The sequence below is a fragment of the Pleurodeles waltl genome, chromosome 11 (assembly GCF_031143425.1).
Source record: "Pleurodeles waltl isolate 20211129_DDA chromosome 11, aPleWal1.hap1.20221129, whole genome shotgun sequence".
In the NCBI taxonomy this organism is placed as follows: Eukaryota; Metazoa; Chordata; class Amphibia; order Caudata; family Salamandridae; genus Pleurodeles; species Pleurodeles waltl.
In genome coordinates this window covers 796,211,154-796,233,535 of record NC_090450.1, presented here as the reverse complement: position 1 = coordinate 796,233,535, position 22,382 = coordinate 796,211,154, and the positions used below count along the sequence as shown (strand labels likewise).

The window sequence follows — 22,382 nt, the reverse complement described above, 5'->3', positions numbered from 1 at the left end:
CGTCGCCTTGGTATCCTCTATGGCCCCAAGATCTTGTCCAGCGTAGCCTGCAGGTGTGGTGCCACAGGGTCCACCATGGCTCCCCCAGTCGAGTCACCCATGTGCTTATGGGCCTGCACTTTGCTTCTTTTCTGGCCCCTGGAGGTAAACCGTTATGCTGGGGTGGCAAATTAACAACCCCCACGCTTTCACAGTTATGTTCTGGACCCACAGTTCAGCTGGTGATCCTCTCTGCCGTGCCCTTTGCCCCCCTCTTCTCGCTGAGTCAATGCAAATAGTCACCTAGCCAGACCTCTGTCCCTCAATGCGCATCTGAGCTCCCAGAGACCAGTCGTCTTTTGCTCCATGTCACTCGTGGGGGTGGCACAGGAGTCCCCAAAATCGGGCTCCCCAAAAGAGGTCCTGCGGGCCCTGGTCTGCGCCAGGACCCCATCACCAAGTCGCCACTTCCACGCCTGCTGATATTTGGCTCACTCTGGCTCCCACTGCCAGGTAAGCTCTGTACCTGGGGCACCTCCCTCTATATACCACCAAAATCTGCTGGCTCTAATTTCCACTGTCAGGCCACCCAACTTGCTGCCAGCTCTCTCCTTAATACTGCTGCTCATAGGGCTGCCTGCTCACCCAGCAGAATGCCCCTCAGGCCACAGGGAACCAGCCGCTTCGTACCTCGTTGTCGGGCCCGCTTCTCTCGCGGCCTGTCCTCAGACTTGGGCACGCTTTGCCCACAGGCCACAGCCAATTAAAGCTCTCTCCGTCTCCAGGCCCCGCCTCTGCAGGCACTTTCCTGCATGCTGTCTTCACTCACGGGGCACCGCTCCCCCTCAGCAGCCAGGGTGCTCCGGCTGCCGTGATGCTGCTCACTAGGCCCTCCGGACCCTTCTCCTCTGAAGTCTGCCTCTCGGACCGGTATTTCCCGGCCGCCAGCCACTCTGTTCCTGACCCCATAGGGTTCCCCGCGCCGTGGGTTGCGTTCTATCCGACATCAGGATGTCCGCAAACGGCCTCGGGCACCTGCTCAAGGGGCCCCCATCGTCTCCACACCTTCGTAGGCCACCTCCAGCTCCTGGAGGGTCGGGGATGTTAAGGATAAAATATAGGCCCTGACGGAGCCGCTCGCTCACGCGTCCGCCACCTTGATAATGTAGGCCAAGCCCCCATTGAACACTGCTGATAAATTAGTTTATGTATAAAGATTATTTTTTCAATTCGTTTCTGTTCTCACAGTTCTTTAATATGTAAATGTCGATTGATTAAGTGCATAGAAAGAGTTCAGAATAACTGTAATCATTATTGCCAAAGTCCAGTTGATCGTGTCTTTTTAACCCCTCTTCTAACAGTTTAGTTAAGCCTGGGTGAAAAATTTAATTGCCGTTGATGTAATCTCCCATAATGTCTGTCATTTTATGTTTGGATTATTACCCTAATTGCCTGTGATTGTCATTATGCCATGTTATGTAATTGAAGTTTCCTTTGGTAAAAATCCTGTTGTGGCAAGGATATCCATGCCAAATACATAGCTTCTAACTGGTCTCTTAGTAGATGCTTTCAGGCAAAGAGGGCAGAAACTACTCAATAAAATAAAATAAAATCCATCATATTTGCTAAAAGGCACATCATACTTAATTCTGGTCTGTCCAGTAAGAATCTCTTGAACTTATTTCTGCTTCTTCATACAGAAATATTTAGGGCCAGAGGTACTAAACCTATTAGCCATTGCAAACCCTGCTGTTCACTAAATCTGACAGTTTGCTACTGGAAAAGATTTTAGTACTAGGTGTCAAACCAGTTTTTGGAGTCAGTAAACCATTAAACTACAAAAATAGGTTTAAAAATAGATTATGAATCTGGAGGTGGGCTATAGTGGGTGTCCTTTTGAAATTGCATTTCCTATCCATGTACATCAGGGGTTTTCAACAACAGTTGCATACCATTGAAAAGGCACTAAGTGTCAAGTTGGGGTGGTAACAAATTCACAAAAGAGTCCCCTTTGAATTAATTTTCCCTTGTCAATTATGGAAAAAGTGGCTTTTATTGCCTCCAAACTTCAATTTGGCCATCAACTGAAAAATAAATGCTCTACTTGTGAATAGTATATCTTGCCTCTCCTGAGTGTAACGAACTCACTACATGCTGCAGTTGTGAAGTGGAAAAGTATGCCTCCATCTGCTGCACAAGCCCACTCCCACCACAAGATCAAATCAATTGACAAAGTTTAATTTTCTGAACATGGAGGGAGGGACAACAAATGAGACACTGACAAAAAATAGGCAGTATTATCTTTTTAGTGAGCCATACCATACCTATAAATGCCAGGTGACTCTTTTTTCCATAAGGAACCCGAACCTCCATATTCCAGTCAAGGTGGGGTTATGTTACCAGTTATAATACCTTTACCTTAGGGATTCTATCAATCGAATCTCAGTCCTAGGGCAGTACAACCAATGTGTTTTCTCAAGTCTTGCCTCGTGCCCGGGATTCAAGTATTACTGATTGACCAGTCTTCAAGAGAGAGACATGACGGCATCTGCAGAGTACCGCAGCTTCCCATAGATAAAATATATTATTTGAAGTCACAATTCTGGAGTGAAAAGCCACCTAACTTATTTTCAAGAAGTATTTCTAGCCTCCCCAGAGGAATGAAGTTTTGGTCCACTCTAAAAACGCTACTTCATTAGGTCGAGCGTGCAAGTGCTTTTCCACCTGTTGTAAGTATTCTGTGGGCCTTTAACCACACCCATCTCATGCCCATCACTTTCACTCGTTCGTGGGATTGCCTTTCAAAAATCCCTTGATGTCATAATTGGTCAATTCTTTACGTTTTGTTACCACCTTGCAGACTGACCCTGTTAAATGGATTAGTGCAAGATTACCTATGAATTTCACCATGGGCAAACTATTTTTTTCTTTTGTCTCTCCCCTTTGTACTCCATGGCGGCCATAGCACTCACAGCATGAACAGTGCAAAACTGCGGGAACTCCTTTGGCAGTTTTGAGCACTCGTCACATTGTTTACATTGTTACCTAACCATAGTCATTTCTTTTGGTTCTCCCCTTCACACTTCACAGCTTTCATAAAAACACTTGTAATTGATAAATGCTTTACATAAAAAAAACACAGAAATCCTCAAAGCGGCTCTTCCGGCACAGCGGGACATCCAATACTACAATAGTCACTGCACTCGGGAAGCTTGCCCCATAAAGCTTTGCAGGCCATTACTTTTAGAAAACTTTTTTGCTCATAACTCAGCCTGTGGTGGTCCTAGGACAATGGGGCCATCTTCAAAACATTCACCACGACGTGCTCTTTCAGTCTACATCATCTCTGCGTCCCCACACTAGGTTAGTGGGGACCCCAAACTAATAACAACTTCCACCATTCAGTGTCTTTTTAAGCGCTCTCATGGTTTTAACTTTTGTTTTACAGTTGGGAGCAGTTTGTGTTTTAAAGGCCTTTTTTGTAATGTCATTGCAGTATGCCTGTTAGCTCAGAAAATGTGTAAAGCACTATGCCTTCCAGATGCTAAATATCTGGTTAAACTGCATTCATTTCTGTCATTTTCTTTTCATGTGGTTATGCCTTCTAGGGGCTATAGTGGGTACACTAGCACATCCCTTGATTACAGTAAGATGTTCTTGCCTGCAACATTCACTTATTTGGGTATATTCATTACATCATTGAATATAAAGTTTGCATAAACCAATGCTTGTTGGTTATGCACATTGTATTCCACTTGCTCCAACTGTAACTGCCAAAACATGTGCTCTTCACAATGTGTTCTGTATTGAACATGTGCCACAATCAGGAGGATAATTGGTCATTTCCTTAACAAGCCACCAACTGCCCTTCTACCTGCTCCAACTATAACTGCCAAAGCATGTGCTCTTCAGAGTGTGATCTGTATTGAACATGTGCCACAGTCAGGAGGATAATTGCCCATTTCCTTAATAAGCAATCAACTGCCCAAAGGCACATGTGCACATTTTATTATTTAAGGATGCTTCTCTTTCTGAGACTTTGCTTGGCTTCATACCTATTGCTCTTCTCACCTGTTTCCAATCAAGTTGAGTTCCTTGTCCTTCAGCCTACCTCCAGTCGAGTTCCAGTGCAAGGCAAGTTTCTTGTTCTCCAGCCTGCCTCCATTCGAACTCCAGTGTTCCTCGTTCTCCAACCAGATTCCATTCGAGTTCCAGCATTTCTCGTCCTCTGCCCAGCCTCCAGTCGAGTTCTGGCGATCCTTGCCCTACGGTCTGCTTCCTGTGGAGTCCCATGTCTCCTCCTCCGTCTGCTGCTGATGAGCCTGTATTTCCTGTAAAAGAGAGAAAATAAGAAAGTTGAGAAAACACAGTTTGGGTTCTTCTGAAATTTTCAAGCAAGTAACTTAATTTCAAGGTAAAGAAATATTGTTCACTTAAATAAAACAAAATAGAGCTCTGTCTGTAACAAGCGCTCCCCTGAGAATTAAGAGATTGGAAATAGAGAAAGTTTATCAGAACTATTACTGGCAAAAGATTACCCCAGACCACAAAGAAGGCCGTTAGTCAAGTTGATTGTTTTTGAGTTTGGACATTGCTTCAGAGACTGAAAGTATTATAAAAAGAGTAAGAGACTTGTTCAACCTTATAGAAACGTGTGCACAATGTGTCAACAATAACTGACATTATGCAATGTAGAATAGTTAATGCAAGTTCAATGTATTAATGAAGTAATTATTTTGTAGACCAAAATCCTAAAAAAACGAGAACCCAGTATTTTGAGAAATCAGAAGTCCCGACGCCAACACGACATACAGCCCAGGGTGCAGCAGTCCGATTCTGCAGTCCACAAAGCAGAAGCTGGTATTTGCTCTTTTTCTCTTCCCAAAACCCCCTTCCCCTTGAGGACTTGCGAGAGGGCAATGTACTCTTCATTGCGGACATTTTAATCCTCACGGGGATGGGGGAATTGTCATCGCCCCATCGGAACTCCTGGAATTCAGGTGAGTGGCTCTCACAGAACGGGGGCAAACTATTTGGATACATGACCATGTTTCTTACAAATGCTATTTTCATTGATGTGTCCTCTAGGGTCTGTTCTAAGCATTACAGTCAACATATCAATATAGTACAATATTCTCAGCACAGAAACTCACCCCATAATGCTTTGCAGGGCATTGCTTTTACAAAACATTTTTGCTGATAGCCCAGCCTGTGGTGGTCCTAGGACAATGGGACTGTGCTAAAAAAAAATCACCACAATGTGCTTCTTCTGTCTGCATCATTTCTGGGTCACCACACTAGGTTAGTGGGGATCTCAAAATAATATCCATTCCCACCATTCAATGTTGTTTTAAGCACTCTCATGGCTCTAACTTTTGTTTTACAGCTGGTGTGATTTGTGTTTTAAAGACCTTGTTTGTAATTTCATTGTAGTAGGCCTGCTAGCCCTAAAAATGTGTAATGCACTATGCTCTCTAGGGGCTAAATATATGGTTAAAATGTATTACTTTCTGACATTTTCTTTTCATGTGGTTATGCCCTTTATGGGCTAACTAAATGGTTACATGACATGTTTCTTAGAAATGCTCTCTTCATTGAGGTGTCTTCTAGGGGCTATTCTGAGAATTACAGTCTAATGCCAAAAGTTTATTTCTGGTAAAGGTTTTTATTGGGTTTATATGATAATTGTATATGTTTTTTTAATCTCTCCTTATTGCAATTATGACCATGATTCAGGCCAACTTAACAACCTTATTACACTATGACTGTTTTAACACTCTTGATATGTTTGAGTGACCCTTCTAGTTTATATCTTGTGTTGCTCCTCTATGGCTGTCTTGTGTCTTTTTTTGGGAATTGTGTTAGCCAGCCAGCACCTCTGATGGTGGGATGGTGAAAGTGGGATTCTATTGGAATTAGCATGGCAGATATAAATTAGGATGCTAAATAGCAACATTTTTATTTGTGGCTACAGATAGAGCGAGAAGGTAAATGGAAGTGCTTAAGTTATATGCAGGGCAGCTGGAATTATGTGGCAGGAAAAGACAAAATTATGAGGCAGGGTTGGCCAATTTATGTGGCAAGAAAAGTCCAGTTGTGAATTTATTACGCCAATAGCTCTAACTCAAGCAAATGCGAGACCTATTGGATTTCAAATGCTTATTTTTTCTTTATAACGAAAAAAAGGAAGAATTCACTTTACCCATTTGTGCCAACTGACAAAGTGATACCTAGCTGATGAGTTGAGAACGTGGAAGCAGGGAAACTTGGCTTATTCAGTAACCATCCACAATAATGTCAGCTACATGTCAAGGTGTCCTTTTGGTTCTCTGATACTAGAAACATTCACAAAACACATCTGCATATGGACTTAAAGGCCCTCGGGAAAAACACCTTATAGAAGATTAACTACCAATAGTAACTCATAGTTACTATCAGGAAGAATTACATCTTTAGGAAGAAGCTGCAGACAGTGAGTGTGAGAACAAAAGTAGACCTGCATTTAAAAACGGTAGGCTCAAGTGAGTGATATTTGTAAATCTGGCAATATGAAGCAGTGAGTATTTAATACAATAGATTAAAACTGTGGGGGTCATTAAAATTTGTTAGATAACCCACTTGCTTGCCAGGGTGACAGAAGCAGAGTGGTAGGGAGAGAGATCTCTATATTCCTGTGGTGGTTCACCTAACAGCACTGAAGGATTGCAAAGTGGGTGCCATATTTATACATTGCTTGACAAATCTTTTTTTATTGAGAAAGTAAACTCCCAAAGTGGGAGTTTTCTCAATACATTAAATACATGTCCCTGACACACAGGACGTTTTCCTCATTTGTGTGGTTGCATTCTATTGTTTCTACAGTGAAGGTTGCGTGCCTTAAAAAACAAGGCAGTTGCCACTGTGACCTTGCAGTCATTTGGCGGACAGGCCATCAAGTCAGGTTTTTTCAATGGCACAACCAGCTGAAGCTCTTCTGTCAAAAATACACCACTTCTCCTGACTCAGTTGGGGAGCTTTGCCAAACTCTAAATGACCCCATGTTTTAACACATGGGTATCTGATTTCTGAGAGCATCAGAGAAGAGCATCGAAGGGCCTTAAATGTAGAAGACACAGTGACTTGGGACCTACCGCAAACCTCATTGTTTGAAGTATTGTCCTTTTGACTGGGGACATTCACATTTCATTAACCTCAACTACACATAAGCATAGCTTGGCCCAGTGGAATTTCAAACAGATTAAGAATGCTCCAGAGTATTGGTGTGAGTGGCTCTTCAGATATGCTGCCTTTAAAATCAAGTTATTTACTCTCATGAAAGATCTAATTATTCATAGAAAGGATGACTCAACTTTACCTGGTGACTGTAGGATATTTGCTGTAATTCAGCGGTCTTCAAAGTGTGGGTCGCGACCCCCACGGGGGTCGTGAAGTAAATCAAAGGGGGGTCACGCATCCCCAGTCGCACTTCTGCTGCCTAGAACTGCCTTGAACTGGAATCCAAAACGTTTGCTCTTCGTTTTGGATTCCAGAGAGTGGCATCTCAAGGGGCTCTCTGATTGGAGGACGTTGGAAAATAATGAAACGTCATTGACGACTGTCCTCCAATCAGAGAGAATGCAGGATGAAAACCAGGAAATGCCGGGAACTGGTGCCATAAATACAAAGCTGTGCAATGCTTTGTAGAGGAGAAATGTGTTTTTCCCCGCTGCCTTGCACTCTGTCCTGCTGCCTTTCCTGGACTTCATCCCTGCAGAACTGGTAAGTAGCACACCTCTTCTTCACGATCTGCTGAAAACCAAATCGGCGTTATTCTATGTGATTTCATCATTCGAAGTAGAGGAGGTGTGAAAGCCCTCCTTCGATTCTTTCAGCATGGACACACTTTTAAAAACTTTACAGAGACCGGTATTTAAAAACAGTATTAATAAAGTTCTCCGCTATGAGCGGTAGCGTACATGAACGAATGCTTGGACGGCGTGTAATTTTATACGACTACATCTTTCAGTTAATTTCAAAAGGTGAATTCAGACAATTCTACAAAGCACGCTCAGTGAATACAAGCCTTTTGGTTGACTCTTGTAACATCAATTAAACATTCTTAAAATTAGTTCATTTGTATGGATGGCATTTTCATAGCAATGTAAATATTAGTAATGTATTTCCCTTTAATAAAAAGATTAGGTTTGATCTGATGAGTGCTGCTTCTATCGGGAGTGAAAGTCATTCCAAACGTGTAGAGATGGCCTAAAGCCGTCAAGCAGAAACAAGTTTATCATATCGTAAGTGGCCAATAACTAACTGTTAGCCTGCCGGGCCTGAGTATGCCTGTTCCAATTGAAAGGAGCAGCAGTTTAACAAAGGCGTCCTACGAAACACAAACAGGCGGCATCTTACTTGTAACTGCATTTTGTTTTTGCTTTCAGTTGTACATATGTTCGTTTTTCCTTTCCCAACTGATTTGTCTCATAATAAGGCATTGATGAGTCATGGGACTGTGCTCAAGAGTCTTCCAAGTGTCGATGCAGGTGTCTATCTTCCCCTTCTGTGTACATTTGCCGTCTCTCCGTTTTATCTCCCTGCCTCGGTTTGGGAGTCAGATGTGGCTTTCACAAGGTAATGACAGAACTGACAGAGCCTAATAAATCATGTGTAACACTGTGCTGAAAACCAGGGGACAGCTTGTACATTGACAAATATAGCTGACAGCCTGAGTCCTCACCTGGTTGTTGGGAGGAGGGGGTATTCCAAGAAAGGGAAAGACATACTGAGAAAGTGAGATCTTTAGTAGTTCTTAAAAAAGAAGCGAGGCTTGCCAACTATCCCAACCAATAAAATTGCACATGCAGAGTGGCAAGAGAGGAAACAAATCTAGTCAGATTGGCACAGATCTACTATTTAACGTTATCAAAAACTAGGTCTCAATTTGTGGGCAGTATATTTTCAATCAGGAAAAAAAACAGTAGCAGATTGAGGTGCTGGTTCTTTGGATGTTTGTGGCAAGGTATATTTGCTATTTTTAGGATTGTGGGATGCTGGCCTTTAGATAGGAGCAAAACTTTGGGTTGTTATGTGCAGGTGTTGGGTTTTGGTTACGGATTGTGAATACCAGGGTGTTAGGCGCTGGGTGATATTTTGTTATGTGTTGGTTGTTGCATTGATATTTGCTGCTTTATGTGTACTGATGCTGACAACTGCATTTTTCTTTATTGAATGTTGAATTGAATTGTTTTTGCAGAGCTCATAGGTAATGGTTTTTGGGTCACTAGGTGCAGGCCCATGCATTGTTTGGTGCCATATTATGATGTATAATGTGAAAACATCCTTATGCACATGTAGTAAAACCGTCTGCAGTAATGGGTTCACTGCAAGGCAAGACTCTGGCTGTATTTTTTAGTAACTTTTGAACAGCTTGTCCAGGGGCAAGAGGAAGCTTTTTTTGTTAACATTTGCAGATTATGCAGCAGATAATTATTTGTCTTGCAAATGTGTAAAATTCTTAATTATGTGGAAAACTAGAAAAACAAAATTGACTAATTCCAGTGCCCTGCCTATGGAGGACACAGAGTACCAGCATAGATTGGTAGTTTTCTTTTGGGTTGGCTCTTTACATTCAAAATCTAGACCTCTTGCCCCTGGACATCACCTGCATGCAGCTACCCATCCACCTCTGCTCCAGAGGACCTGCTTATGCAGTGCTTAATATGTAAATAAAAACGTGTCGGTGCCCAAAGCCCTCCTCTTCAGCATGCGGCTGCTGCAATTTCTGTTTTAATCACGTGGAAGGAACTGACTGTGTTATTTGTATTTTTAAAGAAAATAAGAAGATTTTTTGAGACATTCTGAGAACTGCAAAGAGTTTTTTGAAAAAAGACAGCTATACCGCATGTAGCAGCAAGTCTGAGCTATTCAGTAATATTGAACTTTGGAATTTTGTACCATAGGTCAAACACAAATTTGCCATGGATCGTTTCCTGCTGCAAAAAGATGGTAGGGCATTCAAACGAAAGGCTGAAACAGACGGTGAGAAAAGACCTGGAAAAATTAGGTCATATGATACCTCCTACCTGAATTTTGGATTCACCTGCATCACCATAAATGGCGAAATCAGGCCACAGTGTGTGGTTTGTGGCATGACCTTGGCTAACGAAAGTCTGAAACCAAACAAATTAAAGCGTCACTTGGAAACTACACGTGGGTTACAGGTAGGAAAACATACAGAATTTCTTGCCAGAAAGCTGGAAGACATCATCCACCAAAAAGACACTGTGAAAAATCTGGTCTCCACGCCAACAAATGCCTTGAAAGCATCTTACCAAGTGGCATTCCACATTGCCAAAAACAAAAAGCCTTTTACAGATGGGGAAAAAGTGATTCTTCCAGCAATTCTTGACATGGACAGGACAATGCTTGGTGAAAAAGCAGCAGAGAATTTTAAAATGGTACCCATCTCAGACACAACAGTTTGCCGTCTCATCTCTGACATGTCAGAGGACATCCACAGACAACTCGTAGCACGCTTGAAATCCAGTTTGTTTGCTTTGCAATTGGATGAAGCAACTGACTTATCCAAGGAAGCTCATTTAATTGCTTATGTCCGATACTGCCACAAAACTGTAATATTGGAAGATTTTTTATTCTGTAAACCAATCAAGGGACATGCAACATCAGCAGCCCTGTTTGATATTCTCAATGACTTCCTGTGCTCCAATGACTTAAATTGGGAGAGCTGTGTTGGGATCTGTACCGATGGTGCTCCTTCCATGTGTGGGGCTAGGGCAGGCCTAAAAGCTAAAGTGTTGAAAGTGGCTCCTCTTTTTCTATGGACCCACTGTATGATACACCGGGAAGCCCTTGCAGTCCGAAACATAGATAGAGAACTTGGGGAAATGTTGAATTCTGCTGTGAAAATTGTTAATTTCATAAAGGCACACCCAACTAGAGCTCGTCTGTTTGCAATTGTATGTGCCGAAATGGGAGCCGAACATGATGGTTTGCTTTTCCATACAGAAGTCCGATGGTTATCCAGAGGGAAGGTTCTGAATCGTATTTTTGAATTAAGAAACAAAGTATGACAGTCCCTTCTGGATGTGGACCCCTACAAAGCAGAACAGCTATGTAATCCCCGTTGGCTTGTGCTTTTAGCATACCTTGCAGACATCTTTGATAAATTAAATTCCTTGAATTTGTCTTTGCAAGGAGCTGAAAGTACATCTTTCACCATGTACAAAAAAACATCTGACTTCAAGAAGAAATTGGAGTTGTGGAGAAGACTAATTCAAGATGGCCTGCTTGAGGCATTCCCCTGTTTAGCAGAAGCTCTTGAGGACACAGGATATGAACTTGAAAGTGCTGCTGAGGTCATAATAAATCATTTGACTTCTCTCAGGGACAGTTTAGAAAAGTACTTTCCTGAGGAAACTGATCATGTCAATGACAGGGTCTTTCAACCTTTCCTAGTGGGTGCAGTACTCGTCTTCCAGTGCACCTTCAGGAAGACCTAATTGAGGTCCAGAGTGACCGTATTCTCCAGATGCAGTTCAACAAAATCTCACTGGGAGAATTTTGGCTGGCAATGTCTGAAGAACATTCAGGTTCGTAAAAAATTGCAGTCAAGATTCTTCTGCCTTTTAGCTCATCATATTTATGTGAGATTGGGTTCTCATCATTGGCAATAATAAAGACCAAGTACCGTTCAAGACTAGAGGTGGAGCACAACCAGAGGCTGGCAGTAGCAAGAATACATCCACAAATTGACCGTCTCCCTGGAGAAAAACAGGCACACCCATCACACTAGTTCAGAAATGTGTTATCATCCAAACAAGTTTTGTTAAATTATGTTTTGATTGGGAAAAATAAAGTACCATTGCATATTTTTGGGCACTTCTTTTGGTAGATTTTTTGTTTGAACTGTGTAGTAAGTCTCTGACTCCAAACCACAGTCACCCACAAACCTTTTATTTGCTAAATACTGTCTAATAATATTCCCTTACCATAAAAATGATTTGCCATGGATATTGGGGGCGTTTATGCTTGTCGCTGATGAGGAGTATCAAGTACTAGATTTTTTTGACAGGAAGGGGTCCTCACACCAGAAAACTTTGACAAGGGGATCCCGGCATCCAAAAGTTTGAGAACCTCTGCTCTAATTGATGATTGAGTAACTAATTTTCACATGGTATTTTAGAAGGGCTTGAGCAGAGGGCATTGTCACTGAACCTGATTTTGACACATTGCACATATTTTAGAGACAAGAGCAATACCGCAGATGAGATACTGTTTTGAACCAATTGATCTATAAAGCAGTCACAGCAAGGACTTTTGAATATATCTGCTTTATTCATTGAGTGTCATGTGATCAGGTGAATTGTGCCATTCTTTGGTGGAAATATCTAAGTGAAGTTTTCGATCAAGACTGCTCTAAACAGTTCAATCACTGTACTGTGGTACTTGGGCTTAAGGTAAGCAGGGATGCAAATCCAGCCGGTCAAATAGTTTCTACACCATCTAGGGCTTAAAACAGAGATGAATGATACCACAGCAGATATAGCCTCTGAAACATTATGGGAAGACGCAAATCCACCTAAGCTTGGCTCTTGGAAAATTATATATGATAAGATGGCAAGACTATAAAGCAATGTGGCTACTGCATACTTTGAAGGCTCTCAAATTTTGGAATATGTATAAAACGATGGTTAATGTAAAGAAATCAGCATTTTTGTTTTTTGGTAGAAGAACATGTATGCTGAGTAGATGACAAATTGTAGATGCGTTTGTGGAAAGAGTTGCAAAATCCAACTATCTAGGAGTATGGATTGAAGATATGGGGAACTAGTAAAGTCAATATAGCATTTTTAAGAACTAAGGGAAATTCCTTATTATGTGGCCTTAGAAAATTGTATGACAACCTATAATAGTTGTCAAAAGCATGATCTCCATTATTGCACTCTGTTTATGTCATCACTTGTTTATAACTGAAAGATTTCTCGGGAATCTGTGGATCTCAATGGAAATAATCTTATGTACTGCTTTTTGCTCTATATTTACTCTACCACCTTCATGTTCCCAGGTACAGAAAAAACTGGAGTTTAATTTGGTAAGGCAGTTATGTACGTTTTTGTCTCACTTTCCAAACAGCTGTGCTAGTTTGCACCATATTTGGTATGGTAAAAGGATCGTAGGAAACAAACAGACACTTAATCCATGAGCACATTTTTAAATTGATTTCAGAGTATGCAATGTCAAAAAGAAACAACAGGAATGATTTGACATATTTCATGGCTAATTCATATTTTGATATGATATGACGCACACGTCTGACCTTCTCAGCCATTTTCACCCAGTGTTTCTATCACATTGAAATATGCATTTTTTTCTTTCCTCTTTTACATCTCATATAACTAATGTATGACTTAAAGAAGAGTTTTGAAATATTATTGTATTCTATTCCAGGTCTTCTTGTAACTACCTATTGACCCAATACCTTTAACATAGCAATGTTCTAATCCTCCTGTTCTTAACATTTTTGCAATACAATGTGAAATTATAAGGGTAGGGATTTTTTTTAACATTTCTGTGTTATTGGAGAATGTGCTAACAGATCAAGGCAAAAAAATTAAAGCGTGGTTTGCAATATTGTCCTCTAGTGATACATACGCTAACAAAGTTGTTAACACATTTTTCACAATTTCATACCCTATTGCTTTTTGTCGTATGATTATACATTAGTTACCAAAAGGCTTCTAGGTGTGGACAAAACCGTAACCTGTGTGTCAATGTCCCTCTAAACTCTCATTCTGACATCTCAGGGACTTTTATCTGAAATTGAGGGCCTGTATTTATGTTGCTTATCAGGTGTTTGATAAGAGAACCAGATCGTATAGAATTGATTCATCTAAAGTTGCCCCCTTGTAACAGAAAAACTGAATTTGGAAATTTTTAACCATGCTTACTTGGTCAGTTTTATCCTCAGATTTTTAGTTCCAGTGTCAGACAGTTTTTTTCTGTTGTGGTTTATTTACCATTTTATATTCATACCATTTTCCAACCCCTCAAATTGAAGACATGTTTTGCAAATATTTTGCCAATGAATCCCACCTTTCTCAGGATCTTCTGTAAATCACTAGTACTCCGCAAAAATAGTCCTATGTGGAGACATTGCTATATACATTTGCCATGTTCTGCTCCTGTCCTGTCTTTACAAATTCCCAAGGGACAATTACATGCACTAAAAGACATTTTTGACTGACTCCATGTTCATTCCTCTTCATGTCTTCAATATATCTTTGCCAATGTTTATGGCTTATATCAATATAAAACTGTCATAAAACATGTGCTAGTTCTGGGGAATGAAGCATCCCCTATTGTATAGTAACTTCGTCATAGTAACCTTTCAAACAAGGTAAAGCCAGCCACACCTCTCCCCCATTTCCCTTAAACTAGTGTGCAGCTTACTCATACTAACCCTTGTTTTTCCTCCCTCTAAATAAAGTAGCTAATCATACCATCAATGTTTGAAAAATATCAGCCCAAGAGTTGCAGGACATCATAGAAAAGGCAAAAACAAACAGCAGATGCATGAACATCTACACTTAAGCAATTATTCCTAGCATAGGTATTGGAAGTAAGGAATGAATTAAAAAAACTTAAGTAAGCCAAACTTCTAAATATCTTCTCAGATTTTATGTTATTATTGACTTATGGACTTTGGGAGGATCTTTCTTGTTGTATCTACCAATGACGTCTACTTTTTGCTGATGTTAATGTCGTATCCCCAGAATTCTTGAGTGCACCTATTAAAAGCATTTCTTGAGATATGTTTTCCTGGCCAGCTTTCACAAATAGTACCATGTTATCATCATAGAGTTTTATCTAACCCATTACTTTAGTTGGAGAATAGATGTTCTGAGCTTTTCAATTTGCTGTCATCATAGGTTTTATGAACAAATAAGAGTAATGGTAATAGCTGAAACCCCTTAGATGTCAGAAACCCAGGAAAGCCCATGTTTGTCAAAGAGCTGAATAACTGTTCCTAGCCCACCATGTCGAAAGCTTTTTCAGATCCAGTGAAATGAATGAGATGGGCATCTTCTGTGTTTGCAGCAGATCAGCAGTGTCTGTAATTTAGTGAGTATTTGTCACAATGTTTGTCTTCCCAAAGAAGATGTTTGTTTGAGATGAATTAAGAACTTGTACTGGGGGCTATGAGAGAAGATATATGGTTGAAGTTGGAGAAAGTTAAGCAGAATGGTATAATTAAGGACGTTGAGGGAATGAAGTGGTTGGCTCCAGTGGTTGCGGCAAAGTGTTGGTAATACCTTCTTTCCGAAACAAATACCTCAGAGGTCCCACAACATGTTTCATTTCAATCCCTTTGGAAAAGAAAATGTCTGGCCATCCTGAATACATCAATCAGGACTACCAAATATGTTCCACAGTCCTCTCCATCTTTGGGACCCAAAATAACCAAAGCAACCTCCTCCCATGGATGATCTCTAATTACCATAGGCTGCACCCTTGGTTTCATGTATTTTACACTCACCACACATTGTACACTCTCTCCACCTGATGATCCATACCTGGCCAATAGTATGTCAATATGGACCTCTCCTTTGTCTTTGACATACACTGATAACTGAAGTGAGCAAGAGAAATCACGTCCTCTCTTACGGTACTTGGAGGAACTAACCTTGTGCCCCTGAACATCAATCCATATTTCTCCTACCATTCATCTTTGACATGCCAAAACCTTTTGATCTGCTCACTCTGTTTCGCTTTTGAGCACCACCCAGTTTTGAGCAAAGACAAAACTTCCAGCATCACTTTGTCGGAGTTAAGTTCTGAATGCCACATGTCTTCTTCTGCAATAATGCTGGCATCAATCTCAAAATTAATTTCATTGTCGCATTTATCCACAGTTTGATTTTGAGCACCCCCCCATCTAGTGGTGCTATTCTTGATAATGAATCTAAAACTCAATTTTCCATCCCCAGAATGTACTTCACCTCAAAGTCATATTCTTGCAAAGTGATAACCCACTTAGTCTTTCTGCTAGAAACCACATCTATGCCTTTCTTCTTAAAGATTTCACACTGAGGCTTATGATCTGTCCTGTCCTCCAATGTACTTCCCCACAAGAACTTTCTGAGCTTCTTCACAGCCCAGCACACTGCCAAGGCCTCCCTTTCTATGACTGAATACTGCAGTTCAGCACCCCTCAAACCATGTGACCTAAACAAAATAGGTCTCTCCAAATTACATCCACCATGCTGTAAACTAGCACCCAATCCCTTCATGCTGGTATCAGTGGTGAGAATTGGTTTACTCTTAGGATCAAAGGGCCAGATGTCTCAAAAAAGCCTTTTACGATTCGGAAATAACGATTTTTAAGAAATAGCTATTTCTGAATCGCAAAATGCTATGTATCGTATTTGCGATTCGGTAATAGCGATTTCCTAAAAATCGCAAATGCTATTACCGAATCGCAAATTATGATACATCCCCCATTCGCACCTTTGGGCCTGTCAGCCCCTATTTGCGAATTTTTTGCATTTCCCAAATTGCGAATTCCTAACTGGAATTCGCAATTTGGGAATTGCAACCTCCAGGGTGCTGGGGGCCTAAGGCCCCCTCTGCTGCACCCTAAAACAATTTTGGAAGACATGTAAGGTGCACACATACCAAAAGGGCATGTGTGCGTTAAATGTCAATTTTAAAAATGCATTTTTAATGCATTTTTTTAATTTGCACATGGTTACCACCAAGTTCAACTTGGTGGTAATAGCGATTCCTTAATGCCCAATTCGCATTAAGGAATTGCTTCATACATGTGCTTAAGAAATTGCAAATAAGGATTCCTTATTTGCGATTTCTTATTTAGAGAATCGCAAATTGCGATTCTCTAAACAGGCTCGCAATTTTAAAGAATCGCTATTTTAGCGATTCCTTTAAATTGCGTTCAGAATGCCTTTCATACATTCTGAAAGGCCTTTTTGCATTCGCAAACGGGCATTTGCACAGTTTGCGAATGCAAAAAGGCTTGATACATCTGGCCCATTATGTCTTAATTTGGCCACCGGACTCAATTTCTCTTTAACCTCCTTGTACACAGCTTCACATGCATCATTGCATTGTGGGCCACATTCCAATCCCAAGTCCTTCACACGCCATGTGTTTTTTTCCGAGGCCCTAAGGCACCCCCTCGCCACTGTTTCTCCCTGAAGACTAACAGATGCACTGCCTCTCCAACTAAGCGTGCCTGTGCTTAATGTTAATTTTTAGCCGTTCAAAAACAACGGCTCACAACAAAAAAAAAAACAGACTTGTGGTGTGACAATTCAGCAGTCATTAACGATGCACTCAGGTCCAGTATAGTTGAAAATTGCTTTATTCATAACAGGAGCCCATGTACTGCATGTCTTGTTTCCATGCATGGATTCCAAACTGCAACTTAAGTAGCTGTAGTTGGAAACCATGGAGAAAGAATGCAGAACAGTGAGGTCCTTCATAATTAAGCATGGTGAGAGACAGTATGCTGATCTTAAAGCAGGAAATAGGGGAGGAGCACAGTGGTAAGATAACACTTCATACACTACAGGAGCCGACACTGTTCCTACTCCATGAATGGTGCATGTATGAAATCAGAGCCTATCACCTGCTTACAATATGCCTCCTGGTTTGTTCTTCACACAAATCCTCACGTGTAAAAATCCAGTAAAAAAATTCAGCTCTTTCACACGGAAAAAAAAAGTGTTAGCAGAAGCTTGGAGAGTTCCTTCTGAGCAAGAGAGTCAATCACATCTAAGTAGGTGAGAAAGCTACTACAATATAAGCAGATGCAGGTCAGCCAACAGACATATTTTATGTAACAGCAGGCGTATTGCTGTTTTCAATGTTGAAACCTTCTGTATTGTATCCCATCGTCGCCACCAGTGAGGGTAATGATTCTCAGGTGACAACAAGTCTCAAAAGAGAAGAAGTTTATACTTTACCTAAAGGTCCCATCCAACTGCTCTAAATACTGTAAAAGCTCTAAAAGCTTCCTTTTCTTGTAGGCATCTAACCTTCACGTTCCATAATGACCTATTTACATTCTACAGCCTAACAATCCATACCATCATCTAGCAAAGGATCACATATACCAGAACTCAAAAGGTTGCTAAGTTGTAAATTAACAGTTTAGAAAACATCAACAATTATTGTTGGATAATGTCGTTGGGTATAAAGATGGGTAAGTGGGAGGAGGGAGTCCTGATTTTAATGAGCTATCTCTCCGAAGTATATGAATGGTGCTTCCTGCTGAAAGAATATGGTTATACAACTCCTTTATATGATTAACTAATTATGGAGTAAAGGGTTTGTAGAGCTCTATTAGGATATCATCCTCCCCAGTAGCTTTCTCTGACTTTTGGTCTATAATTAAATTCTTGCCTATTTCTTCTGTACATTAATCTATCACATTTTGAGCTTGTTTCCTCTGCACCTGCAGGGTAACTAATTCATTCAACTAATTCATTATGTCGTAATCCAAAATCTGCTAGCCTGCTTGAGATATCTTCCTGTATTTTTGGGGAAAATACCCTCTTTTCCTGATTCCTGGTTAATTGTTCATGATATGAATTTCTGATCTTGTGGATTGAATTGCTTTCTCTGTGCTGCTTTGTACTCCAAACTTTTATCTTACCTACTACTTCCCCCTTTTCACAGATAGATTGGTCAAACATAATAGCATTCACAAGATGTTGCTGTAGTTAGTGGTCTTTACGTTTATTCTTAGCATTTCCCCAATTAGCTTTACTAACTGTATGAGTAACTGCATGATTTAATATATATGTCGATTTTCAGCATCATGTACAGTTATGCTTAGTATTTTTTTTTGGCTAGTCTAGTCTGGCTTTGTATGGGATCATTTTATCTTGTAGCACTATTTAAAGGCGTCCCTCAATGAGCTACCTGTTTAAAGGAATCCATAGTTTTCCAAAGAGTAGCAACCCTTTTGCATCCCTATATTTGTGCCTCTGATTCAACAATGTATTAAGTTAAAAAATGCATTGTGGAATTTATGGACATTACAATTAAATTAAAATTCTCTACTCATGATCTGTCAAACTGTAAGATTACAGACTACAATTAATGTATGGTTTTATTTTTATAATTTTAAATGTAGTGATGTAATTTTGACATACAATGAAATTGTGAATTTTGTTCTTGTAAAGATTTAAAATAATCAACAACAAACTTGAAACTGAAACATTTTTTTGCCATAAACCACAAATTAAACTCACAATGCTCATATTGGATGAGCACTGGTTGTTACTATATAGAATGTATCTTCTTTTTCACAGGCAAAGTCATTGTAGAATGATCTGGAGAATCCTTTTGTAGGCTATACACATTTGGATCTGAGACCTTCATTCTTAGAGGAGTATAGCATTTTACACTCATCTCACAAATTGCATATCCTCATCATTTGACAAGTGTTCAGTGTAAAAAACACGGGGCCCATGTCACAAAAAAGGGTTGAACAGGAAAGCAGAGTTTGGATGCATCAAAAACTATATTTGTAGTTGGAATCCAAATCACGATTCACTGTTTTTTTTACCAACTACGGATTTTAATATGATAGTGAATTTTCCATATAGTAATGTAGACATGTAGTTGGGAACCCAGGGCAGGAGACTGGCCAGCAAACAGCATGGACACCTCCAATTGTATTTGTGTGGCCATTCGCAGACATTTTTCATGCCCATTTATACACTAGAAATGCAAAAATAATTACTCGTACAAAAGTAATACCCCCTTTTCTGTGGCGACGCCTCCATAATATATTTCTTATTTCAATAGATTTTAACAAACATCCAGGAAACAGTTTTTCAAATAAGTTGGTGATATGTGTGGAGCCATGGTATTAAATATAAATTGGTAGTAAAAACGTGACATCTGTTGCAGTATTTGTGTTGTTAATCCGATGGCTACAGCCACCTTGAGTCTTTGTACTTCTGTTCCCTTTTAAATTAGTCTGTCAGTATTGCTCACTCAGTTATGTTTTATGCGTATATTAAATAAATTCGCTTAAGAAAATTCACGACTTATGTAAAGTACAGTATCTGCTAAACATGTAAGAAAAGGTTATGTATTAATTTATTTTGAAAATGAAAGTATCAACATACAGTTGCCGTTACCGTTTGGGTAGAATTACTACAGAGCTGTTCTCTCTGATTAATTTTGCTGATTCCACACCCATTTTATTCGAATGACAACCGTGCAGAGGAAACCCCAAGGGTTTGCATGCGTTTGTTTGTCACATGAGCAGGATTGTAGTTCAGTTGATCTGGATGATTTCCATAGCACCTTCTACAGATAGGGTTCTCTCTCTATTAATGAGTACATACCATTTGTTATCTGCGAATTTGTATCTGTGATCATCAGCTGGTACAATATCCATCAGCAAGATGTACTTGGTCTTTGGATTGAGCCCACTGACCTTCACTTTGTAGCTTGGAAACATTCGCCTATTTGTAAAAGAGAACAATGAGGAAGGAAAGAAATTAGGGAAATTATTACAGTGAGAAACAGATCGAGCAGATTGGTTTTACTTTTCTGAAGAAATACTCAGTGATACTAGTTAGGTAGATATCTGCTGAGAGAAAGTGAAACATTTTCAAAAATACACCTGCTTGAATCCACCATTCCATAAATACAATTACTTTCATGCACAAACGTTTTCATTCTTAATAAAATAAACCATCATACCTTGTGTCATGTAAGTTCCTGTTAGCACATCATTACACTATGGGGGTCATTCCGACCCCGGCGGTCAAGGACCGCCGGGGCCGGGGTCGGCAGGAGCACCGCCAACAGGCTGGCGGTGCCCCGCAGGGCATTCTGACCGCGGCGGTTTGGCCGCGGTCAGAACAGGAAAACCGGCGGTCTCCCGCCGGTTCTCCGCTGCCCTCAGGGATCCTCCATGGCGGCACAGCTTGCTGCGCCGCCATGGGGATTCCGACACCCCATACCGCCATCCTGTTCCTGGCGGTTTGCCCACCAGGAACAGGATGGCGGTATGGGGTGTCGTGGGGCACCTGGGGGCCCCTGCAGTGCCCATGCCAATGGCATGGGCACTGCAGGGGCCCCCGTAAGAGGGCCCCACAAAGAATTTCAGTGTCTGCTTAGCAGACACTGAAATTTGCGACGGGTGCAACTGCACCCGTCGCACCTTCCCACTCTGCCGGCACCATTCAGAGCCGGCTTCCTCGTGGGAAGGGGTTTCCCGCTGGGCTGGTGGGCGGCCTTCTGGCGGTCGCCCGCCAGCCCAGCGGGAAAGCCAGAATGGCCTCGACCGCGGAGCGGCCATATGGCGGTTCCCGCCAGGCGGGCGGCTACCGCCGCCCGCCAGCCTCAGAATGAGGCCCTATATGTTCAATTCTTCCATGTGCAATAAATATACCCTTTCTCTACTTCCTCTACACACCCTGCACTCAAGCATATGTGTAAATCCAGCGTTCATTTACCACACACATTGGCTTCTTCCACTCGTGCTTGCTCACTGTGCCTCATACACACAACCGCAGTATCCCATCTAAGTACCACAAATTTGAATCATGCTCACGATGCTAAATCAAAGTCTGTTTCTCACTGCATGCAAACGGTTGTGTGTCTCAAATAGTACAAAGCATCACTTCCTATATGCCTCAACTCATTCCAAAAGCTAGTATTAATGCAAATAATCTCTTCTACCACCTGTCCAACAAAGTATTCGCCTTTATTTATTGACCCCCAAATTAAAAAAGTCTAAAAAGTTAAAACATCCTATTTAAGTCCCCTCCACCACCCACGCACACAGTTTGGCAGAAAACTCTTCAGATTACAGTAATGCACACCCACCTATACTTGTGAGAGCTGTGAGAAACCATGTTTGGTACGCAGGTCAAATAATTCACATATGGATGGACTTGACTGGGATATTCAGTCCTGATCATTTCTCATCACCCTTTGTATAACATGTCTGGGTGAACCCGAGAGAAGGGTATTGATTATTTTCCAAACCTGTGGGTACTATGCCACCTTGGCAGGCACACATTTTTCAAAGCTGGTAATAAAATCACTTTCACGCATGCATGGTCACACCGCCCACCTTATGAGCAACCTTACAGGTCTGTTTTTTTCTGATTTAGTGCATAGTGGTGGCAGCCCCTACCATATTGGGGGTCCTCAATACACATTGTGAGGTTGAGTTTACCAGACAGCTTACAGGTGCCTACATTCCACCCAGGGCATACCCATTTGTTGGCCTTATTGTCACTCTCATTGCTTTCATCTTATTTGATAGCTTTCCTTCTTGTGTTTGTCCCTCCCTGGAGCCTTTCCTCTTGGCCATGGCTGATTGTGTCCTTCCACTGCTTACTTTT

The 22,382-nt window shown here is 41.1% G+C and overlaps 1 protein-coding gene across 4 annotated transcripts in view; it reads right to left on the bottom strand.

The window, feature by feature from the left end:
* TBX5 (T-box transcription factor 5) overlaps window positions 1–22,382 on the bottom strand; it is a 399,833-nt gene that overhangs the window by 278,211 nt on the left and 99,240 nt on the right. For all 4 annotated transcript variants that reach the window (XM_069214523.1, XM_069214524.1, XM_069214522.1 and 1 more), the window contains one exon: window positions 20,367–20,486. In XM_069214523.1, the coding sequence (XP_069070624.1) occupies window positions 20,367–20,486 (120 nt within the window). The remainder of the gene's footprint in view (window positions 1–20,366; window positions 20,487–22,382) is intronic.